Source organism: Phyllopteryx taeniolatus, chromosome 6 (assembly GCF_024500385.1).
Source record: "Phyllopteryx taeniolatus isolate TA_2022b chromosome 6, UOR_Ptae_1.2, whole genome shotgun sequence".
Taxonomy (NCBI): domain Eukaryota; kingdom Metazoa; phylum Chordata; class Actinopteri; order Syngnathiformes; family Syngnathidae; genus Phyllopteryx; species Phyllopteryx taeniolatus.
In genome coordinates, this window is record NC_084507.1 from 9,716,436 (window position 1) to 9,742,348 (window position 25,913).

Genomic DNA, 25,913 nt, shown 5'->3' on the forward strand with positions numbered 1-25,913 from the left:
TGAATTATTTTTCAGCCAAGAATTTTTTTGTCATTCTGTGTGTGTGTGTATGTGATATGGTTAAATTATGGTTATATTAATGTTAGCTTTTGATGAATTACAGTTACTTGATTGCGCCGTGAAGTCGTTGACAGTGCGGGGAGGTGTTTGTGTTTGGCAATTTATCACTGTGCCACAAAAATGCTTTCATTATTTTGTGCAGTCGCTTGTTTTCCACAGACTGGGCTCTGCTTCCAATTGCTGCGTCAGGAAGGGCATCCGGCTTAAAACTTTGTCAAACAAATATGAGCGTTCATCTAAAAAATTTCATATCGGTCGCGTCCCGGGTTAACAACATCCGCCCCCGGCACCGTTAACCTGCAGGGCGCCGGTGTAAATTCAGCTACTGTGGTTTGGTGACAAAGGAGTGCTGGAAAGCGGGTTCTTCGGCAGAAAGAGAAGAGGAAAGCACAGACTCTAGAATTGAGTGTGGGGACTTTGAATTTTGGGACTATGACAGGAAAATCCCGGGAGTTGGTTAACATGATGATTAGGAGAAAGGTTGATATATTGTGTGTCCAGGAGACCAGGTGGAAGGGCAGTAAGGCCAGAAGTTTAGGGGCAAGATTTTAATTATTTTACCATGGTGTAGATGGGAAGAGAACTTGAATAGGGGTTATTTTAAAGGAAGAGTTAGCTAAGAATGTTTTGAAAGTGAAAAGAGTATCAGATCGAGTGATGAAGCTAAAACTTCAAATTAAGAGTGTTATGTATCAGAATCAGAATCATCTTTATTTGCCAAGTATGTCCAAAAAACACACAAGGAATTTGTCTCCGGTAGTTGGAGCCGCTCTAGTACGACAACAGACAGTCAATTGACAGAGAACACTTTTGAGACATAAAGACATTGACAAAAACAGTCACTGAGCAATAAAGGGTTGCTAGCTACCTGGTAATGCCAGTAAAAAAAAAATATTTTTTTTTTTGACAATTGTGCAAAAAGATGCAGAGTTCTCTAGCACTTAAAGCAGTTCGAATGACTAATCTCGCAATAGTCCGGTGCATTGACCATTGTGCAAAGGGCGCCAAGACTTCAAGGAGTGTATGCAGTTTAAAGTGACGAGTAGTGCGATAATGTGGGACAATGTTGATTGTACAAATGTTGTAGATACTCCTCAGTCAGTGTGCAAATGGGGCAGATGCTACTCTGGCATGAGTGGCCAGTATTGGTCAACTACAGATATACAAATAGTGCAGCGTGGCGAGACTACTACAGTGAATATAATATGAGTATAATGTGATTAGTGGTTATGCCCCACAGGTAGGATGTGACCTAGATGTGAAAGAGAAAGTCTGGAAGGAGCTAGACGAAGCAGTTCTGAGCATCATAGACAGAGAGAGAGAGTCATGATTGGTGCAGATTGTAATGGACATGTTGGTGAAGGAAACAGGGGTGATGAAGAAGTGATCGGTAAGTATGGCATCCAGGAAAGGAACTTGGAGGGACAGATGGTATAGACTTTGCAAAAATGATGGAAATGGCTATTAAGAAGATAAAGGCAGAGCAGAGAACCATGTGGTGGAAGCTGAGAAAGGAAGCGTGTTGAACGTCTTTTCAGGAAGAGGTGAGACAGGCTCTCGGTGGACAGGAGGAGCTTCCAGAAGACTGCACCACTGCAGCCAAGGTGATCAGAGAAACAGGTAGGAGAGTACTTGGTGTATCTTCTGGCAGGAACAGAGAGGAGACTTGGTGGTGGAACCTCAAGGAAAGGAAATCATACAAGGAAAGAGGTTAGCTAAGAAGAAGTGGGACACTGAGAGGACCGAGGAGAGGCGAAAGGAATACATTGAGATGCAACGTAGGGCAAAGGTAGAGGTGCCAAAGGCCAAACAAGAGGCATATGACACTGAAGAAGGACAAAAGGATCTCTACAGGTTGGTCAGACAGAGGGATAGAGATGGGAAAGATGTGCAGCAGGTTAGGGTGAGTAAGGATAGAGATGGAAATATGTTGACTGGTGCCAGTAGTGTGCTAGATAGATGGAAAAAATACTTCAAGGATTTGATGAATGAGGAAAATGAGAGAGAAGAAAGAGTAGAAGAGGCAAGTGTGGTGGACCAGGACGTGGCAATGATTAGTAAGGGGGAAGTTAGAAAGCCATTAAAGAGGATGAAAAATGGAAAGGCAGTTGGTCCTGATGACATTCCTGTGGAGGTATGGAAGCATCTTGGAGAGGTGGCTGTGGAGTTTTTGACCAGGTTGTTCAAGAGAATTCTAGCGGGTGAGAAGATGCATGAGGAATGGAGGAAAAGTGTGCTGGTGCCCAGTTTTAAGAACAAGGGTGATGTGCAGTGTTGTGGGAACGACAGAGGAATAAAGTTGATGAGCCACACAATGAAGCTATGGGAAAGAGTAGTGGAGGCTAGACTCAGGATAGAACTGAGTATTTGCGAGCAACAGTATGGTTTCATGCCGAGAAAGAGTACCACAGATGCATTATTTTCCTTGAGGATGTTGATGGAAAAGTACAGAGAAGGTCAGAAGGAGCTACATTGTGTCTTTGTAGATCTAGAGAAAGCCTATGACAGAGTACCCAGAGAGGAACTGTGGTACTGCATGCGGAAGTCTGGAGTGGCAGAGAAGTATATTAGAATAATACAGGATATGTACGTGGGCAACCGAACAGCGGTGAGGTGTGCTGTAGGTGTGACAGACGAATTTAAGGTGGAGGTGGGACTGCATCAGGGATCAGCCCTGAGCCCCGTCCTGTTTGCAGTGGTGATGGATAGGCTGACAGATGAGGTTAGACTGGAATTCCCGTGGGCCATGATCTTTGGAGACGATATTGTGATCTGCAGTGAAAGCAGGGAGCAGGTGGAGGAACAGTTAGAAAGATGGATGCATGCACTGGAAAACAGAGGAATGAAGACGAGCCAAAGTAAGACAGAATATATGTGCATGAATGAGAGGGGAGGTGGGGGAAGAGTGAGGCTACAGGGAGAAGAAATAGCAAAGGTGGAGGACTTTAAATACTTGGGGTCAACCGCACAGAGCAATGGTGAGTGTGGTCAGGAAGTGAAGAAACGGGTACAAGCAGGTTGGAACGGGTCGAGGAAAGTGTCAGGTGTGTTATGTGACAGAAGAGTCTCTGTTAGGATGAAGGGCAAAGTTTATAAAACAGTGGTGAGGCCAGCCATGATGTGCGGATTACAGACAGTGGCACTGAAGAGACAACAGGAAGCAGAGCTGGAGATGTTGAGGTTCGCTCTCGGAGTGACCAGGTTGGATAGAATTAAAATGAGCTGATTAGAGGGACAGCCAAGGTTCGATGTTTTAGAGACAAAGTTAGAGAGAGCAGACTTCGATGGTTTGGACACGTCCAGAGAACTAGTGGGTATATTGGTAGAAGGATGATGAGGATGGAGCTGCCAGGCAAGAGAGCTAGAGGAAGATCCAAGAGAAGGTTGATGGATGTGGTGAGGGAAGACATGAGGGCAGTTGGTGTTCGAGAGGGGGATGCAGGAGATAGGCTTACATGGAAAAGGATGACACGCTGTGGCGTCCCCTAAAGGGGCAAGCCGAAGGAAAAGAAGAAAGTGGGGTAGTGCACAATTGGCCCCTTTGACACGGCCCAAGTTCTTGTCCTCAATAGATTTTTTTCCCTCTTGTAATACTTTCATACTTTAAGTAGTTTTGAAACCATTACTTTTACTTGAGTAAAAATCTGGAGTTGATACTTCAATTTCTACAGAAGTCTTCTTAAACCCTAGCTATACTTCTACTTGAGTAATGAACCTGAATACTTTCTTTTACATCTCTCCACTTGTATTGAATTAACTCTTGAGTGCCCGTGTTCGCAGCTGTATACTGTATTTCTAAATTCGTGATGTCTCCAATAGTTGCACTTTAAATGGTATATAAAAATAAAATTATTCCATAATTGATTATGTAATATATTGGAAATCATCACATTTTTTGTAAAGTATATCATATTAAAGGTCAATAAGAACATGTCCATCCATCCATCCATTTTCTGAGCCGCTTCTCCTCACTAGGGTCGCGGGCGTGCTGGAGCCTATCCCAGCTATCATCGGGCAGGAGGCGGGGTACACCCTGAACTGGTTGCCAGCCAATTGCAGGGCACATACAAACAAACAACCATTCACACTCACATGCACACCTAGGGGTAATTTAGAGTCTCCAATTCATGCATGTTTTTGGGATGTGGGAGGAAACCGGAGTGCCCGGAGAAAACCCACGCAGGCACGGGGACAACATGCAAACTCCACACAGGCGGGGCCGGGGATTGAACCCCGCTCCTCAGAACTGGGAGGCTGACGCTCTAACCAGTCGGCTACCGTGCCGCCAATAAGAACATGTATTTACATTATTTAATATTAAACTAAAAAAGTAAAACTGACATCTCATTTGTTGTGGAGAAATGGGAAAAATTAGTAAATCTCAGGCTGGACCTTGATGTTATAGAAATTACTAATTTGTATATTATGTTTCTCTTACTACTTGAACGTATTTACAATGAAATATTTTCTCGTGGTATTTATTTATTTTTAAAAAAAATCGAATTCAGTAAGGAATGAAACTTCTTGACAAACTTTCAAACTACTGAATGCTGAAATAAAACAAGGCAAAAGGAAAACGTTGCTTGTTTATCGAGTAACATCCAAATGAAATCTTCCGTCGATGAATGAATCTCTTTCAAGTGGGGAAGGTGCAGATATTTGCAATAACTTGACAACTGACTCTTAACATGGAAACACTAACATACATTCAAATTCACAGCAATGCCAAATTAATATTATTACAAATGATAATACCAAACACTCCCTCCTTTGGCTGATTGGTATACTGCTCACTCCCTGTTGGGGTAGGGGTGAATTTATTGACTTGATCCCTGAGAACTTTGTAAACATGTCAAAACGACCAAAACTGTCCAGACCACAAGGAAGAAAAAAAAAAGAAAGAGTGGTCAAGTTTTTGCTACTTATGGTTTGTTCCATTACGTGTTGCAACAGCAAGTTACTCGCATGATTTGATTGGCAATAATGATACACTATTGAAATGAAGAAAATGTAAAATTTTATATTTTAACTTGTATGACGTTATAAATTAAAGGCAATGTTAAAAACGATGCTTTTTTTCTTCTTTTGTCAGCATATGTAGTAATATAATATCTCACCTCGGGCGCAGCATTGGGCCGGCTAACACTATGTTCCTAACGCGAAGGCCTAATTAGTATCTGTTAAGCTGGTAAACCACCTTGCCAACCAAGCTAAGGAAAATAGCTATATGCTCCGGTTGTTACATTGGGAAAGGCCTATTTATTGTTGTTCTTTAATTATTGTAATAGTAAATAACTACCAAATTTTACAGGAATAGTGTTGTTCCTTAATATCGTTGTTTTCTGTCTCCATCATCAGGCAGTGGTGGTTCACTTTATGCGTTAGCTTTGACCTTTATGTTTGTTTTTTCTTTGTCAGTTTGACATCATGGATATAACCTTCAAAGCCATACCACAGACCCTTCTGCCTGTTTCTGTCTGGATTTTTGAAATTTCCCCAAACCCATGTTGCTTTATTTCTCTTAGCAATAGTAACTAAGGCATGGGGGCCTTGGCGAAAGGTCAACTGCAGACTCTAAATTGCTGAGCATGAATGGTTGTCTCTTAGGTGTCAGCTCGCCCTGTGACTGACAGGTGATTTTATCCAGCGTGACCTCGCTTCCAGTCTACCCATAAATCTAGAATGATAGTTAGTACGTTTCGTTGGAATTTGAGTATGCTCTTACACTGAAACGGTCTGAAATGTTCTAATGTGCGCATCCAGGAATAAAATCATTGTGTTCCGGTTGAGCGACACCAATGGCTGTCGTGTTTTATTCCGGAAGAAGTACAGATTTTAACTATCGTCTTTGGTACCCTAAAGATGGTAGCGCCAAATTAATTAGTTTAACTTCAGAAAGATACACAAGGCACGAAGTGTAAAATAGGACTGTCAGTTCAGAACGGTTGTCGGCTGAAAACAATGTTACAATTTTCCTAAATCAGAAGGGCCTATGTGTGTCGTTGTCAAAAAAATGACTGCGGTGCTTGGTCAGATTTTGGATCCACCTCCATTAATTATTTTTAACCAAAATAAAAATAAAAACAAATGTAACTAAGCTATGGCAAAAGCTAAAAAATTAGTCTTGGGAACAAAGACTAGTATCTGTGCCTGGAGAAGACTGAAGATTTTTGTAACATGCTCCCATCTTTATCTTGGTCTCTTTGTATACATGTGTGTGTGTGTGTGTGTGTGTGTGTGTGTATATATATATATATATATATATATATATATATATATATATATATATATATATATATATGCATGTATTTTTATCCAAAGTATCTTTTTTGTCAAAATGGCTGTCGTACAAGAGCAGCTCCAACTACCGGAGACAAATTCCTTGCATGTTTTTGACATACTTGGCAAATAAAGATGATTTTGATTATTCTACTAATATGACAAATTATCAGTCAGAAAAGGAGTAATTTCTTACAACATGGCTAGTAATGGCATATACCTGTTCTGTGTCAACAAATACAAACAGATGTATAGCCTAATGTTTTGTTTCAACTTGTTTATTTTTATTAGCAGGTTTGCCGTATAACTATAATTTGCAGTCAACTCTTGTGATGCTTGGTGGGACTGGGACAAAATCACAACTTTTCTCATGTAACAGATACAGTACATATTCACACTTTAATTTTTTCTTTTTTTCATCCTCGTTTTTTCCTCTCTTCTTTTTGCATAACCTTACTGATAAGTTCACTTCATTTTCTTGTGTTGTAGACATTTACAACAAGCTTAGCCCACTAGCAGGGGCCCCCATTCGAAAGCTCTCCCATGCTCAATTTGTCATTGCAATGTCTGTTAGCTGTGTTGTTGATAAAGATGAATATCAGTCATCTGTCATAGGACCCACCAGCCAGCACTGCTAGTAAGGGGCCCCTTTGCGAGTGTTGCTTACAGCCTCACGTTGTCGTTGCGCTGTTGAAACAGTTCTAAATCGTCTTTTGTTTCCATTTCAAGATCGTCCATAATCACTTGCCGTAGTGTCTGTGCAGACCTACAGCAGCGTACTTGTGAGGCTCTGCCGATTTACAAAAAGGCCTTTGTAAATATTTTTCAGATATGTCATGGCATTACACAATTTCATTTCACGTTGCATTTTTTTTTTATGGACGGGGCATGTTGCTGCCCTCAGCCATACTGCCCTGGTTAAAACATTTGCATAGGCTTATTGATTATTGTTGTAATTATTGTAATAGTTTATAACAGAACTACCAAACCTTACACCTTGGTTAATATCAGTCTTCTGTCTCAATCATAAGGCAATGGTGTTCAATTTATGTGTAAGCTTTGACCTACTGTATATTTGTTTAGTGTTATTTCCTTAGCGAAAGGTCAATTGCAGTCTCAATTGCTAGGTGTGCCAAAAACACTTTCTGCCCAAACACAGAGCCCCCATTTACCTTTATTTTTACAATCTTCTCCACAATAGAATTATGCTTGAGTAGTAAGTTACAATCACTGACTGTAGGTCGTACTTTACATGTGTAACTAACTAACCACATTGGTTACATTTCGCATTTGATAAAATCAGGTGAAAAGGACCCCCCCCCCCCCCCCCCCCAAAAAAAAAAAAAAAAAAAAAAAATCACAAATAAACTCAACACATAGTTTATTGGCATAACACACCAAACAATTCATATAAAGAGGGAATGTATCAAGTATAGACTATGAAAGTGCAAATAGCATTTCAAGGATTAGTCGCTTTACAATAGAAAATCTCAATGAGTTACAAAATGTTATTTTAAAATAAATCACCTGGTCAATTAGAGGTGTAATGCACAGCATACTGTTACACAACAGGGGAAACATATGTAGGTTATCCTGTGTCTACCACACATTAACCAAGTCTTAAGGAACTTTTCTCCACAGATCACATGGCACTCACAGTTTAACAACTTCAAGAAACCTACCAAAGCAATTTTTATACTTCTATACTAAGTCATTAGAAAACAAAAGCTAATTTACTTCACATCAGTGAGGCAGAAAGCTGACAAAAAGTCCCAAAAGGTAAAACACTGATCATTTGTTTCTGTTGATCATGGTTAGTCACACTCCATATTCTTCAATGGATATGTTTATTTTTCAAATAAATATCCATTTTATATTGCAACTTTCCTCCATTTTAGTGTCTACTGTAGCCCAATTCAAAGTCAAGTGACATTATACTTAAACCACAGCAAAGGGAAAGGGGGGCAAGATTTGAAAGTATGTCAACTCATGAAACCTCTAAATTGTAATGCTGCAACAAAAAGTACTCATATTTGTGCATATGAAACATGAAGTGAAAGAAAAAAACCACACCAAAGTACTACAGTATGTGTTTGCTTACACTCTGAATACTGGGCAAAAACAAACACTGGATAATTTAATAACTGTGAATGAAATAAAGGCACTGTATCTTCTGTCTTGTGTAGACAACTGCTTCAGAATCATAAACTCTCCATTGTTTGAGATGTAACAACAGACATCTGTGATTTGGTTCTAAATGCATTACCGTGCAGTCAGGGACATCCGCACAGCACTATCAAGGCTTTTATTACATGTAAATACAAAACAAGAGATCATTTACAGGGGGCTTGATTTAGTCACATTTGGAAAAGTTTAAATGAGACTTGCCACCCATATTTTTCGCTGGCCTTTTTCTGCAGTCCAAATAAGACCACTTGCTAATTAGTCTCCTCATGTCATTCAGCTATTCAGCTGCAGTAATCAGAGCTACAAATTAAGCCACCTTTCAATAGAATTCTGAAGGACTCATATTCTGCAGTTGTTAGCTGCTGATTGAAAGGGTTTTAGGTCAACACTGACTCACAGTCAGGTCTATATTGAGTTTCCCACCTGCTTTATAACTTGGATAGACCTAATGATTTTGTGTGAATGTCTCACACACTAAAATATCTGACCAATATTTTCTCATTCTACTCTCTCATCTAAAGAACTCACCAAAAACTTTTTGCGAGGTTTAAAAGGTTTCACTTAAAGCCGCTTTATCAAGCAATGTCAGTGGTTGGACACTTTCACATAAAATCTAGCTGCTGCGGTTGCATTAGACAGGCACAATTTGCTTTAAATGAAGAATCCACTTGGTGACTGTAAACTGTCCTTTTAATATTCAGTGTTTAGTCACTATGAAGCAGGTGGACGTGGACAGGAATGACAGTTATTTCTCTGTACTCTACATATTGAAAAGTACAACAAAATACTAGTAAACTGGTTGCAGATGCCAGTGTGTTGTCCCTGTAATGCTGAGACTGATCAGCATTAAGGGAAAATGTACTTGGAGAGCACTGATAAAAACTGATGGCCTTTGACACTAACTATCTGGAGCGGCTTGGATCGGCGCTCTTGCAAAATCAGAAGGTGCTCCAGCGGGAGATATAACCGCTGGAAGTAGGTTGAAAATACATGACTACGTGGCTGATCCTATGTAGTCAGGCCAAATTGTACGGGCTATAGTTATTTTCTCTATCAAACCTGACCATAACACATTCAATTCTTGAGTTGACAAAGTAGAATACACATGCTGGTTGAGGTCACAGTCAATTTGCATCTGATTGCAGGAAAAGCAACAAATTGACAACTCCAACGCCACATGATCTGTTTAAGAAATATATTCTCAGTCGCTACGTTGTCATTTGATAGCACTTTCTCTACTAAGGAGCTCTCAGTAGAGCAAACGCTTTTCTGGCATTATTTCTGTGCTGTCCGCCAGCTCAAGTTGAAATACCCTTGACACTTTCCAAGCAATTACGAAGTGACACAACTTGATTCAGTATACATTACAAATGAATATACCAACTATAGACAGAGTGACTACTTTGACCTGCCAAAAATGCTCATTAATCGAAAAAAAAAAAAAAGCATTCGGGTCATACCAAGTGCACTTGCTCCTCCCACTCTGAGGAGCTGCTGCTGGGAAATTGGTCTGGTGCACATTGAGGTGTGTCAACATGGCAGACCTTTGTATCTCCCCGTTCCTCATGGACCCCAGTCATATCACGAGTGGGCATATAAGGTAATGGCATGGGCTCTAGCCCCACGAGATGGAGCTGAGTTGGCCTCTCCACAATAGGACACTCCTTTTTCTCCATGTCACAAACTCTTGGGGAACCAAAACCAACTTCCACCATTCCTTCCAGGGATTTCCTATTCTCACGGAGGATGACAACCCCACTTTTGTCTATATCCTGCAGGCACTCTTCACCACCTGCATGGAGTGGGTCCACATTTGTGTCTGTGTGACAAGACCTTGTGGGGTCCGAGGTAATACCTTGAGGATTCATGTCGTGGAACCAAGCCATGATGTTGCCCAGCAGATTGGCATTTGCTGCTATTGCAGAGGAAGAGGATGGGTCCTGGCTGCTGCAAGTGGTCGAGGCTGTCGTGTCATTGGAGGATGAGAAGACACCTGTTGATGAGAAACTACCGCCTGGAGCTACTGGTATTGGCACAGAGGAGCCATTGGCTTGGCTGTGGCTGTCATAGAGCTGAACAGAGGTGGGATTACCAGTGGCTACAGAGTAATGGCTGCTGATGTTAATGTGGCTAAGTCTAGCCAAGCTGTCTCCCAGCTCTAGCAGTTCTGAGCTGCTTAAGGACACTCTGGGGAGAACCTCTACATCTGGAGTACTCTGTTCAAGCCTAGAAGGCAAAGATGTGCCAATGGCTCCAAGTGATGCTTCATTAGCAAGGACTTCATGAGTGGACTGTCCCCCTGGCATCCTTGATTCCTGGAGTGACAGCTGAATGGCCAGTAGAATGTTAGGATCATCATCATCATCATCCAAAGAACCAACACCCTGCAAGAAAATGCACCAACACAGGGGCACACTGAAGATGACTTAGGTATTGTCCACACACACATTACTTTTTCATGTTTAGTTCTGTGAAGGCGGCATGTCAGCCAACTGGTTAGCACATCTGCCTCACAGTTCTGAGGACTGGGGTTCACATCCCGGCCCCGCCTGTGTGGAGTTTGTATGTTCTCCTCGTGCCTGCGTCTGTTTTCTCTGGGCACTCGGTTTCCTCCCACATCCCCAAAACATGCATGATAGGTTGATTGAAGACTCTAAATTGCCCTTAGGTGTGAATGTGTGCGTGAATGGTTGTTTGTTTATATGTGCCCTGCGATTGGCTGGCGACCAGTTCGGGGTGTACCCCGCCTCTCGCCCGAAGATTGCTGGGATAGGCTCCAGCACGCCCACGACCCTAGTGAGGATAAGCGGACCGGAAGACGAATAAATGAATGAATGGTTCTGTGAACAGCAGGGACTAAAATGGAGCATCTTAAATCGTACAATTTAGAGTTCAACCAATATTTGTCTCTTAAGTCGCACAAAAACATACAGTATGTTATATGGCAGTCAGCACAAAACTTCCACCATTTAAAGTGCCTCTATTTCCATTTTTCAAACTGCTTATCCTCATTAGGGTCACGGGCGTGCTGGAGCCTATCCCAGCAATCTTTGGGCAAGAGGCGGGCTACACCCTGAACTGGTCGCCAGCCAATCGCAGGGGGCATATAAACAAACAACCATTTACACTCACATTCACACCTACAGGCAATTTAGAGTCTTCAATCAACCTACCATGCATGTTTTTGGGATGTAGGAGGAAACCGGAGGACCTGGAAAAAACCCACACAGGCACGGGGAGAACATCCAAACTCCACACAGGTGAGGCCGAATTTAACCCGGGTCCTTAGAAGGGTGAGGCAGATGTGCAGTCATCCACTGTGCTGCCTAAAGTGCCTCTATTAACCCCAATTTATGTTTGTTTTTGCTTTCTTCCAGAACCCTGAACATCTGAACTTTATTTGGGGTTATCCAGATACATTTTAAATGGTGAAAGGTGTGTGCCATGCTGACTCACATTTAACATGAGTTTGAATGTGATTGGTTAATTCTGAACACAGCCAAATCCCAGTTATAAGAGGGTGTGCACACTTGTGCAACCACATTATCGCTTTTTTTTTTTAAACTTCCTTTCTCGAAAGGATAAAAAAAAAATCAATTGAGTTGTTCAGGTTATTGGTTACAATAATGGTGGAAAATGTTTTGAAATTGTTAATCTTGGTGTCATTTTTTTTATATCACAAACACCTGGTATTTGAACAGGGGTGTGTAGACTTTTGTTTAATCCATATACCTATGTCAGCAACACTATATACCTCCTACAGAAGCATCAGTAAGTCTGTACAACAACAGGCAGACAGATGATGAATACAAATTGAGAAAAAAGGCATTTTTTCCCCAACATTGTCTGAAAAGCCTGAAATCCTTGAGTTGAGACGAAACATCACTCACCATCAAATGACCATGTCTAAGTCCATCTCCAACTTCCTGGGTGTCTTTGCAGTAACAGAAAGAGACAACAAAAAAAAGGGGGGGAAACACAATTTGGTAATTGCCTCAATTGCGGACAAAGATTATCCTGTTAGCTAATGCTGCAGATTAATAAATGGGAGACAGACTACACCAAATAGCTATTTTGTTCAAGTAAATCAACAAATTCGGCAATCAATTAAATGCACAACAGAACTCATTAGTTGGCATCAAAACAGCACATTCTACATATTCATCACAGCCAAAAGAATCTAAAACAGAACTAAATGACAGGATACGAAGTAGCAGCATGATTTTAACTGCGGCGGGCAGTAGACCCATGTCAGTCAACAATGTGATTGGGAAAAATACTGTCAAATAAACAAGAATCTCTGACATAATGAAAAAAAAACACTTAATGGAAAGCCCAATGTGTCCATTGCATTACCTATCGTGCTATCACTGGGATCATCAGGGTCAGGTGTGTTGCTATGGAGACTGGACATGTCACCTCGCCTTCGCTGTCTATGTCTCCGTCTGTACTGGAAATCGGCGTACTCCTTAAGAAAACATTGCAACATAAAAAAGAATAGTTACAATAGTTAATAATTGCACTACATTCAAACAGAATGTCCTCAATCATTGTTTTTCTTATTCCATGGAAAAGAAAATTGCTTCCTGCACCAAATAAGTACATATGAGAAACGAGCACGTATTTGTGTAATTCACCCTTACCTTATATAACCAACAATATTTGGTAACTGAAAAGAAGTTTATGTGAGGACAACAGTTCAATAACATTGAATTTATGGTATAGTAATAAATACAAAGATTATCTGTACTCTGTAAATCAGTATCTGGGGAAAATAATTAACTTCATTTACATGTAATCATCATAGCTTGTGTCACATTCTCAACAAAATTCTGTATTTTTATGTTTGTGCTGATCTAAAAATAGGCTGCCATCGATTGATGTGCAGACACTGTAAGAACCATGAAGTGGACCATCTGTGGGTGTTTGTGCAAGGCAGTGTCTTCAGGCTTTGATTATAATGCTGTTCCCTTAACTACTGCTGCAGAGACAGATTCTATGAGTTAAGGACCTAAAATAAAACCTACTTATATTAGTTTGGTGTTCAGCATCTGGTGATAATACTTAACATGAACTCACTCATAGCCTTAGATACACATAAGGTATTAAATTTGTTATTTTCCTCTCATATCAGAGAGTTTCATAGACAATTTAGAGAGGAGGATGAAAGTATAATGTAGTATCGCTTACAGTTTTTGTGATAATTTGTTTATGATGAGTCTTTCCATTTATTGCAATCAATGATAGAAAATGAGAGTAAAGTGACTTGTATAGAACACGTTTGGAAAAAATAGCACATTTTCCAAATTGTAATTGTTGCAAAAAAAATAAAAAATTGTTGAGCAGTGGTCATATACTCAGTAAACCTTACTTATACAAAATACAGTTGATATAAAAAGTCCTCTCTACCGTGTTCAAATGGCAGGTTTTGTAATATATAAAATGTGGACCAGGATAAATCATTTAAAACATTTTCCACCATTAATGTGACCTAAACATACTTGTAGTGACGCATGGTTGTAGCTGTTTTGCTTCAGCTGAAACTAAGGTCAAAATACCAGCTCTAAATACCAGTCAGTGCAAGCACAAAACCTTCAGGCTTCTGCTAGAAAGCTGAAGATGAAAAGGAACTTCACCTTTCATCTCGACAGTGACGAAAAGCACACATTGAAATCTACAAAAGAATGGCTTTACTAGAAGAAGATGGTTTTGGAAGATTTTGGAATGGCCCAGCCAGAGTCCAGACCTGAATCTGATCAAATCATCTGTGGGGTGATCTGATATGGGCTGTGCACAACAAATGCACTCGCAGTCTGACTGATTTGGAGTGTTTTTGCAAAGAATTGTGGGCAAATATACACTGCTCCCTAAAAGACTGTGTTGTAATAGAAGCCTAAAGTGAAGAAACAAAGAATCAGTTTGAGGGTGTGCAAATTTATGAAACCACGTATGTTTTTTATTTCTCTCCTGAAAAGACCATTTTCTTTTACAATTTAGTTGTATAGGTTATAGGTGGCCACAGTGCCAGTAAACAACAGCGGCCAATTCTGGAACTAATAGATTTTGTCAACGGCAGTTTAAGTGACAAAGGGAAACTATTTTTGGACACATTGTTTGGTCCCAAGAGTCCGTTTTATTGGATGTCCGCTACATCGGGGTCCGTTTTATCAAGGTACCACTGTACAGTATAACTGGGCATGAAAAGAAAATATTTCAACTTCATGTCTGGACTGTTAGCTACTCAATTTTACAGTGCATTTAAATACTGGTAGACTTCACACAAATGACTCTGTATACTTTTTTGCATAATTTATTTTCTACTGAAACTACTAAACTGCCCAAACATACAGTGGGAAAAAGAGAAATGTGTGCTGGTTTTCATGTCACGAGAATGTTATGATAAATACCTGGAGTCGCTCTCTTTAAAAACCAAAGACCAAGTCCGAAACCTTGGTGTACGAATACATTTCGACCTGACTTTCAACAGTCATATCAAATCAATTACTAAAACGGTCTTCTACCATCTGAAGAACATATCCAGAGTGAAGGCTTGGATGTGCCAAGCAGACCAGGAGAAGCTCATCCATGCTTTTATCTCAAGTAGACTTGACTATTGTAATGGTCTTCTGACTGGACTCCCCCAAAAGAGCATTGAACAGCTGCAACTCATTCAGAATGCTGCAGCTCGGGTTCTGACCAGAACAAAGAGGTCAGAGCATATTACTCCAATTCCTAAGTATTTACACTGGCTCCCAGTCAGTTTTAAAATAGATTTTAAAGTTCTGCTACTGGTCTATAAATCACTAAATTGTTTAGGTCCTGAATACATGAAAGAAATGCTAATGGAATATAAACCCAGTAGGGCTCTGAGATCGACAGACTCGGGTCAAATAATGGAGCACAGAGTCTAAAGCAGTGGTTCTTAACCATGTTGGAGGGACGGAACCCCGCAAGTTTCATACGGCGTGCACGGAACCCTTCCTAATTTGAAAAATAAAACATGGTTTATTTCAAATTCAAAACAGGTATATATTTTATTGTCTGTGTAGTTTCTCAGTCACCCAGGTCATGCACAAAATGAACCATGCATCAGTTGTACATAAAATCACTGTGATAAAATAAAACAAACCAAAAATTAATTTCACACAAAAAACTAACAAAAAATTAAATTCAATGAAAATTTACTGTAAGTGAATGTGAATTTTGTTGTTGCCATTCCCCTTGGTAAGTGCCACTCTGATATCAGAGGAATGGACTTCGTAAAATTCACAACAAAGTCTGTTTCTTTTCTTTATGTGATTTCTACAATCCTCGAAAAGGGTTCATTGGCAAGAGGAATTTTTTTGGGCTGTTTTTTTATTATTGGATGCGCTGTCTGACGGCACAGCAATGCTACTCAATTCAACTGTATCGTTGAAATGTTGTTAAATAAAGATAGTTTAAAAAAAGAACAAAGCATTTCAACTCGAGGCGCAACGCCGCAATGGTAAACGCCAATTTTGACGCTCCCTTCCATTTTGAAGGGCATGAACAACACATTCGAAATGCAGTGTAAAAAGGCTTTTACGGATAAAGCACCTAGGCACACGCGGAGTGTGTCCAGTCCTCCGTCGAACCCCAGCGACTGCCTCAACGAACCCCTGGGGTTTGATCGAACCCAGGTTAAGAACCACTGGTCTAAAGCAAACATGGTGAAGCAGCATTTAGCTATAATGCTGCACACAAAAGGAATAAGTTGGCAACAGAAGTGACATCAGCTCCAAGTGTGAATGTTTTCAAGTCTATGTTAAGAACTCTTCTTATTTCTCATGCTTTTTAGAGCATTTCCACTTAAATATTTCTTGCACTATACGCGGTTTTAATTGTATTTTAATTTTATTTATTTTTTTATTTTTTTTATGTTTATAAGCTGTTTTTTCTTTCTTTGGGTTTAAATGCTTTTAATCGTGTAAAGCACAATGAGTTACCTTGTGTATGAAATGCGCTATATAAATAAATTTGCTTTGCTTTGCTTATCCTGTATTCTTCACAATATATATCACAGGTGTAAAAAAAAAAAAATCCCGTCATTTTTTCCAATATCGTGCAGCCCTAAATTGTGGTGTGAATATTTTCATACTTGAAAATAAAAGCAATAACAAGAACCTTGGTGAGAGAAAAATGTTCAAGTTAAAAACCTACCTGTCACAGTCAATGAACTAAACAAGAAAATAAACAAAGTAGTGCTGTATTAGTGCAATACATTGCAGTCATTACTACGGGTGGATGCATTTAATAGGTCAAAACAATAATTACAAAGTTATATAAGCCACAGTTTGTTGGCTAAGTATTAATTACATAAGCCTGTTCTTATAAAACAATGACAGGGCGCAACCTCATGAGGTGGTTTCCAGGGTGTGCACAGGGGAACACCGAACCATCTGGTTACAATCAGGCCTAAATAGCACAGTGATTTTTTTTTAATGTGTTTGGTTTTAGTGATGAGCATGATGTAATTAAGATAATCCATAAATGTTTTTCGCCAATGCAATGCATGGAATATAATTTCTCCTTTCCTTGTGGGAATTATTAGGTCCATTTAGCAATACACCATGGTGGTTTTAATACAACGAAGTCTATCTCACATTTTTCTATGGATTTTTTTCATTCTATGTTTGCGAATGTAGCCCTTATACATACATTATCTGAGTCAGAGTACAGGGGACCTCGAATAGTGAAAATAGTGAATTGACGGCCATTGTAATTGCTCTGGGATATATAAAAAAAAAAAAAAAAAAAAAAAAAAAAAGAAAAAAAACAGGGGTTCGTTCCCCTCTCACTTCCCCCACCCCCAAAGAAAATGCACTGTAATAGACCTTGAATCTATTAGACCATAAGGTAATGTTAATATATATTTACAAGTTTAAAGTTTACTAACATATGAAATGTTATCTGAAAGACTGCTTGAAATAAAAGAATGGAGTATGGGTTACCTCAGGGGATGCAAAGCCCAAATATTCCCAGTCCCAGGTTCCTCCAGCAAAGCTGCAAGTGAGTAAAATTAAATTCTGTCAGTTAGAGACTTGGTGAAATGTAATTGTTTTGATGAGTTCTGTATTCTGTACTGTAGCAATGTTACATTTAGTTTAACTATGAGCGCTACAGTGGGTACAGAAAGTATTCAGACCCCCTTTAATTTTTCACTCTTTGTTATATTGCAGCCATTTGCTAAAATAATTTAAGTTCATTTGTTTTCCTCATTATTGTACACACAGCACCCCATATTGATAGAAAAAACTTTAAAAAATTGTTTACATTTTTGCAGATTTATTAAAAAAGAAAAACTGAACTATCACACAGCCATAAGTATTCAGACCCTTTGATGTGACACTCATATATTTAACTATTTCTGCTGACCATCCATGAGATGGTTCTACACCTTCATTGGAGTCCAGTTATGTTTGATTATATGGATTGGACTAGATTGGGAAAGCCACACACCCGTCAATATAAGACCTTAGAGCTCACAGTGCATGTCAGAGCAAATGAAAATCATGAGGTCAAAGGAACTGCCTGAAGAGCTCAGAGCCATAATTGTGGCAAGGCACAAATCTGGCCAAGGTTACAAATAAATTAATGCTGGACTTACGGTTCCTAAGAGCACAGTGGCCTCCATAATCCTTAAATGGAAGACGTTTGGGATGACCAGAACCCTTCCTAGAGCTGGCCGTCCGGCCAAACTGAGCAATCGGGGTAGAAGAGCCTTGGTGAGAGAGGTAAAGAAGAACCCAAAGATCACTGTGGTTGAGCTCCAGAGATGCAGTTGGGAGATGGGCGAAAGTTCTAGAAAGTCAACCATCACTGCAGCCCTCCACCAGTCGGGGCTTTATGGCAGAGTGGCCCGACGGAAGGCTCTCCTCAGTGCAAGACACATGAAAGCCCGCATGGAGCTTGCTAAAAACACCTGTAGGACTCCAAGATGGTGAGAAATAAGATTCTCTGGTCCGATGAGACAAAGATAGAACTTGTTGGCCTTAATTCTAAGTGGTATGTTTGGAGAAACCTAGGCACTGCTTATCACCTGTCCCAACAGTGATGCATGGTGGGGGCAGCATCATGCTGTGGGGGTGTTTTTCAGCTGCAGGGACAGGATGACTGGTTGCAATCGAAGGAAAGATGAACACGACCAAGAACAGGGATATCCTGGACGAAAACCTTCTCCAGAGTGCTCAGGACCTGAAACTGTGCCAAAGGTTCACCTTACAACAAGACAATGACCCGAAGCACTCAGCTAAAATAACAAAGGAGTGACTTCAGAACAACTCCGTGCCTGTTCTTGAATGGCCCAGCCAGAGCCCTGACTTAAACCCAATTGAGCATCTCTGGAGAGACCTGAAATGTCTGTTCACCAACATCCACCATCAAACCTGACAGAACTGGAGAGGATCTGTAAGGAGGAATGGAAGAGGATCCCCAAATCCAGGTGTGAAAAACTGTTGCATCATTCCCAAAAAGACTCATGGCTGTATTAGCTCAAAAGGGTGCTTATCCAAAATACTGAGCAAAGTGTCTGAATACTTATGTTTTTCTTTGTTAATAAATCTGCAAAAAATTCAACAATTCCGTTTTTTTTCTGTCAATATGGGGTGCTGTGTGTACAATAATGAGGAAAATAATGATCTTAAATGATTTTAGCAAATGGCTGCAATATAACAAACAGTGAAAATTTTAAGGGGGTCTGAATACTTTCCGTACCCACTGTATGCTGGCCAGTTACCTGCGTCTGGGGACTTCAGGGGAATCATTGGGGGCCACTCCTCTCGCTACTGAGGCCAGGAACTCCTGTCTCTTCTGCTGTACCAAACATGCTGCACGAATGATCTTGTGGCGCGGAGTCCGCAGGTAAGGCCGGTTAACTTTTTGCGCAAGATCCTCAGTTACCATCTCCAGGTCCGTCTGAACACATAAAAAAAAAAAAAAAAAACATAGCCTGAAACTTTTCCTGAAAAGATACGATTTTACGAAGATAAATATAGTCTCACAATATATATAAAAAAGTTTGTTGTATTTGATTTAAGAGTGCCCAGTTTACGAGGGGTTTTTAGTTATGAGCCATTGCTTGGTTGATTTCTTGGATACCTCGCAGTGAAATGATGTCTCCGTTGTGTTTTGTGCTAGCATTTTCCGTTTTGTTTTTGTTCATGATTGCCAAATGTAGGCCTATTTTTTCAAACTAGGCGTCCTAAGAAAGTGAGTGCCGAGAAGCAAATGATGATCACTGAATTAAAGCATGAAATCATAGAAACATATGAGCAAGCATGATGCAAAACAGAAAAAAAGATTAAGTTCAGCAAAAGTGACATGCTTTTTTAAATTCTTTACATTCTATTTATTATGTTATTATTGTTAGGACAGTACAATACAGTGCAGAGTGCTCTCCATCCATCCATTTTCAACACCGCTTATCCTGGTTAGGGTCGCAGGGCGCTGGAGCCTATCCCAGCTGACTTCGGGCTGACTACACCCTGAACTGGTCGCCAGTCAGTTGCCGTATAGACACGGACAACTATTCGCACTCACATTCACACGGTTACTGAGTGGGAACTGAACCCACGCCACCCGCACCAAAGTCAGGCGAGTGTACCACGACACCATCAGTGAGTTGCAGAGTGCTATTTTTCTCAAAAACACATTATTGAGAGGTTGGAACGCATTAACAGCATTTCCATGATTTGAGATACAAGTGATTTGAGCTACCAGCGTGGTCACAGAACAAATTAAATTTAAATAAATGTCCCCACACTGGGATGTTTAGAAAAGAGCACCACTTTAAAAAAATTATCTTTCCAGTGAAATGCATTTTTTTCTGGGCGGAATTGCATTGATCTTAAATGCATCTGGGGAAACTCTAAGGCCTGTGCAAATATTACGCATTCATTTTACAACACTGTATTGAAAACACACACTCTAAAAAGGGTGTCGTATATACAGTGGGTACGTAAAGTATTCAGACCCCCTTAAATTTTTCACTCTTTGTTATATTGCAGCCATTTACTAAAATCCTTTAAGTTCATTTCTTTCCTCATTAATGTACACACAGCACCCCATATTGGCAGAAAAAAACATAATTGTTGAAATCTTTGCAGATGTATTTAAAAAGAATAACTTAAATATCACACAGCCATAAGTATTTCGACCCTTTGCTCAGTATTTAGTAGACACACCCTTTTGAGCTAATAAAGCCATGAGTCTTTTTGGGAATGATGCAACAACTTTTTCACACCTGGATTTGGGGATCCTATGCCATTCCTCCTTGCAGATCCTCTCCAGTTCTGTCAGGTTGGATGGTGAACGTTGGTGGACAGCCATTTTCAGGTTTTTCCAGAGATGCTCAATTGGGTTTAAGTCAGGGCTCTGGCTGGGTCATTCAAGAACAGTCACGGAGTTGTTCTGAAGCCACTCCTTTGTTATTTTAGCTGTGTGCTTCAGGTCATTGTCATGTTGGAAGGTTAACCTTCGGCCCAGTCTGAGGTCCTGAGCACTCTGGAGAAGGCTATCATCCAGGATATCCCTGTACATGGCCGCATTCATCTTTCCTTGTCCCTGCAGCTGAAAAACATCCCCACAGCATGATGCTGCCACCATCATGCTTCACTGTTGGGACTGTATTGGACAGGTGATGAGCAGTGATTGGTTTTCTCCACACATGGCACTTAGAATTAAGGCCAACAATTTCTATCTTGGTCTCATCTGACCAGAGAACCTTATTTCTCACCATCTTGGAGTCCTTCAGATGTTTTTTAGCAAACTCCATGCAGGCTTTCATGTGTCTTGCACTGAGGAGAGGCTTCCGTCAGGCCACTCTGCCATAAAGCCCCGACTGGTGGAGGGCTGCGGTGATGGTTGACTTTCTAGAACTTTCGCCCATCTCCCGACAGCATCTGTGGAGCTCAACCACAGTGATCTTTGGGTTCTTCTTTACCTCTCTCACCAAGGCTCTTCTACCCCGATTGCTCAGTTTGGCCGGACGGCCAGCTCTAGGAAGGGTTCTGGTCCTCCCAAGCGTTTTCCATTTAAGGATTATGGAGGCCACTGTGCTCTTAGGAACCTTAAGTGCAGCGGAATTTTTTTTTTTGTAACCTTAGCCAGATCTGTGCCTTGCCACAATTCTGTCTGAGCTCTTCAGGGAGTTCCTTTGAGCTTGTGATTCTCATTTGCTCTTAAGTGCACTGTGAGCTGTAAAGTCTTATATACACAGGTGTGTGGCTTTCCCAATCAAGTCCAATCAGTATAATCAAACACAGCTGGACTCCAATGAAGGTGTAGAACCATCTCTCAAGGATGAGCAGGATGAGCAGAACAAATTGACAGCACCCAAGTTAAATAGATAAGTGTCACAGCAAAGGGTCTGAATACTTATGGCTGTGTGATATTTCAGTTTTTCTTTTGTAATAAATCTGCAAAAATTTCAACAATTCTGTTTTTTTCTGTTAATATGGGGTGCTGCGTGTACATTAATGAGGAAAAAATGGAATTAAATGATTTTAGCAAATGGCTGCAATATAAGAAAGAGTGAAAAATTTAAGGTGGTCTGAATACTTTCCGTACCCACTGTATCATACATTTTAACATTAGACCTTTAACTAAAAATAAGATGCATGTGTAGCTCAGAAAGATCATGAGGATAGAGAGCTCCCATCTGTTATGACCCATTTAAACATTGCTTTGAACATCAGTCTTTTTCTTAATAAGTGGGACTGAAACCTGCATGAGCTCATAGATCTCCTTCTTTGTGCTTTTGGGCTCCAAGAAGAACCCATAAGGATAGGAGCACTTGAGGATACGGCGAGTCTTTAACAGTTCCAGGACAGCATCTTCAATAAATGTAGTATCAGGTGGGCCTCCTACCCCTGAAATACAGTTGGATGACAAATATCAGGTGTGCTTTTATGTAAGATGTCCATGACTGCATTCATTTTGTTCCATTGCATTAAAAAGTCTTTTTAAAAGTGCCACAAAAAAAACATGAAATGCAAGGTGAAATAACTGAATCTGTCAGTTACTCATAAAAGGAGATGGTGGGAGGGGTCAATGATCTAATTGGTTAAACTGCAATGTACATCACGCCCTTGCAAAATACAGCACTTAAGTTCCCCGCTGCCTCGCTGTTAATTTTCAGTATGGGAATGTAGCAGCCAGCTGTGACATGGATACAAGTTTTTCAACTTTCAAAATTGTGCATTTTTTTCCCGCAATGGACTATGTGCACCAGAACCGTGATGTACTTCCAATCTTGCCAGTGATCGGCAAATTAGTTTACCGGTTACCGATAACGTTCTGCTTCATTCACAACAATGGAAAAATTAATGGAAAGAAAAACTCAAGTACAACAACTGCCAGAAAAATCAGTAAATATGATGTGAGGGATACTTTTGAAGGGGAACTGACCCCCCCAAATTTAAAGCAAGAATACATTAATTGTATGCCCCAGCGCTAGTCAAAACCCAGTACTCTGATTAATATTGCGGTCATGGAAGAAGAATTAAACAGAATAATTAATCAACGTAAAGGGGTGCCATGTTGGCCAAAATCATTAGCAACTGCAAATCGGAAGTGTAGTTGAAACTACAGTAGCGAGTTACTTGCTAATACAGTGTGCCACTGAACTGTGTCGGCTGACAGGTTGCACAGATATTTGAATTTATTATTTCATTTATTCGTGTGTACCTGTGTACACCATGGCTGAGATGGAAAACATGCAGCTGTCATCAGAGGAAGTGTAGTGAAGAGTAAAACCCTTGTACATCAACTTCTTGCTGTGAAAGAGATCCACAAAAAGGGATCCAGATCAGCTCACAACTTGCTAAGTACCGATACATGTAGATGATGACATTTATGATCATGGTTTATTATGTAGCTTTTGTACAAATCATGAAAAAGAGTATGTAGCTTGTTGCTGAAAATAATGTTTGGGCCATTCATTTTCCTGCAGTAGTAAATGGAGCAGGAAGTTAATCGAAAAGTAATTTTTTGATCACTGGCAAGACTGGAAGTATGTCAAGTACCTGGTGTACGTACGTAGTCCATTTAAATTATTTCCAATATGACTTAACATGTATGGGGCATGCTTTCATCACATTACCCAAGAATTATATCACATTTATTGCACTCTTTTTTCTTTCTCACAAAAATCAAGCTATTTTAGGGGCCGGCTGTCTCAGGCAAGTGAGCGAGACCTCATCCCGCCCCACATGCTGGGCCAACGGAGAGTTGGGCTTTCGTTAGAATGACAACCAGTGGGCTGGATTGTTTGGCCGTCTCCTCTTTCACCTCACTCGGCCATGATTGTTGATGGCGGCCGGATGCTTGCCTCTACTGTACTCCCGGAAGCAGAGCCCAGGGTGTGGAAAACAAGTGAGAGCATTTGATTTGAAATATATTTAATTGCCTTTAAATTATTTTATTTATTTTTTTTTGCAGATACAAAAAACCCTGTAGAAATGTGGCCACTTTAGTCTGAATAAGACTTAGCTAAAACCAGTTCACAATCAATAATTAGAATCTACTGAAATTCAGACCAACTATAAAGATCTCTATTATGAAAAGGGTGTAATTCTGTTTACGGTTGATGTTCAAAGTACTATCAACAAATTATTGCTATTCGTAAAGCCCAGCTTTTCGATGGCAGTCTGCTAAACTACCACCCCTATTGTTCATACATCACTGAACTATGTTGCTCTGCTGTCTGGCTACATATCAGGCAACTACTAAATAATGATCAGTCCAAACTCATAAGAAATTGCACAGATGGACTGCAAACTCACTTCCACGTAGGGCCAGACTGAGCTGCTCCATTTTCTCCTTGGCTGTTTTTAAGAGGCGCTGCTCCAGCTATGTTGAGGAAGACAAAATTTACTTTTCTGGTGATTTGAAATATACTGTACAAGTCTGCAATATACATAATACAAAAAAAACACCATGTATACTTAATAAAGTATACTGTAACCATCATTGGACACACAGTGTCCATGAACCAGACTTAGCTGTTTCATGTCCTGCATGCCGGTTTGTAAAGAACCCACATCAATGGAAGAACAGCCCTGCTAACCTGATAGCTGTGTTCATGATTCTTGAAGCGTGTGTAGTAGTGCATAAAACGATCCAGTTCCTGAAAGCTCTTGTGCTTTTTCTCTACCTGCAAACCCCAATAAAATGTCACACATAGTTGATGACAACTAGGAATATTTTTTTCATCTGCATCTGACCAGTTATAATTCGTTTTTTTTTAAAAAAATTTTAAAGAATTCAAGCCAGTGCGTCAGTAGGTGTACATACTTCTTCAGTCATCTCCTTTGACTGCTCCTCCACCTGTTGAATTACTTCATATCGGGTGCAGCGATAGTAGCCTCCAGTGGAGGAACTGTGCTTTTTCCACTCCTCCAGACAGATCCAGCAGAAGTCATATTTACACTAAGGGAGATAATGGAAATGTTAAAATACAAGTCTGTTTTTAAAAGGAGCTTGTCAAAACAAATTGAGTTCAAAGTGAGAGAGTGTTCAATGATTTTTAAGGATTTATTAGCATTGGGAATATTACACATTAGTTCTCCACGTTTTAATCAAATTTGCAAAAAAAACAGACCCACAAGTGACATGTGAAAGAGGAACTAAAATGGTAACCCTGGACCTGAGATGAGGACATTTTCCTGTCCTGTACCATTGTGGGCGGCACGGTGGACGACTGGTTAGAGCGTCGGCCTCACAGTTCTGTGAACCCGGGTTCAATGTGTGGAGTTTGCATGTTCTCCCTGTGCCTGCGTGGGTTTTCTCCAGGCACTCCGGTTTCCTCCCACATCACAAAAACATGCATTAATTGGGGACTCTAAATTGCCCGTAGGTGTGACTGTGAGTGCGAATGGTTGTTTGTTTGTATATGCCCTGCGATTGGCTGGCAACCAGTTCAGGGTGTACCCCTCCTCCTGCCCAATGACAGTTGGAATAGGCTCCAGCATGCCCGCGACCCTAGTGAGGAGAAGCGGCTCAGAAAATGGATGGATGGATGGATGTCCCATTGTGTACATGGGTTCAGTCTATTCCCTGCGGACACTTATTTCAACATCACAATGAATTCATTGGGGCATTCTGCCACTGCTGGCACTTAGGACTACATTTGAAATTTGCAGACCCATCGGGTCTTGTGGAACAACCAAACACTAGAGACACTTCGCTACATTTACCCATTTCAAGGTGATATCTTACCGGCGGCACGGTGGACGACTGGTTAGCACACCCCCCTCACAGTTCTGAGGACCCAGGTTCAAATCTGGCCTCGCCTGTGTGGAGTTTGCATGTTCTGCCCGTGCCTGCGTGGGTTTTCTCAAGGTACTCCGGTTTCCTCGCACATCTCA

The 25,913-nt window shown here is 40.5% G+C and overlaps 1 protein-coding gene across 3 annotated transcripts in view; it reads right to left on the minus strand.

Moving 5' to 3' along the window:
- Positions 1-7,703: 7,703 nt before the first annotated feature.
- The window catches only part of LOC133479247 (ankyrin repeat and IBR domain-containing protein 1-like), a 43,864-nt gene continuing 25,654 nt past the window's right edge, over positions 7,704-25,913 (minus strand). For all 3 annotated transcript variants that reach the window (XM_061775933.1, XM_061775935.1, XM_061775934.1), the window contains 9 exons: positions 24,841-24,975; positions 24,614-24,700; positions 24,330-24,396; positions 22,270-22,415; positions 19,283-19,461; positions 17,499-17,550; positions 12,883-12,994; positions 12,417-12,460; positions 7,704-10,910 (listed from right to left, as the gene is read on the minus strand). In XM_061775933.1, coding sequence (XP_061631917.1) covers positions 9,981-10,910; positions 12,417-12,460; positions 12,883-12,994; positions 17,499-17,550; positions 19,283-19,461; positions 22,270-22,415; positions 24,330-24,396; positions 24,614-24,700; positions 24,841-24,975 — 1,752 coding nt within the window. In that variant the 3' untranslated portion in view covers positions 7,704-9,980. The remainder of the gene's footprint in view (positions 10,911-12,416; positions 12,461-12,882; positions 12,995-17,498; positions 17,551-19,282; positions 19,462-22,269; positions 22,416-24,329; positions 24,397-24,613; positions 24,701-24,840; positions 24,976-25,913) is intronic.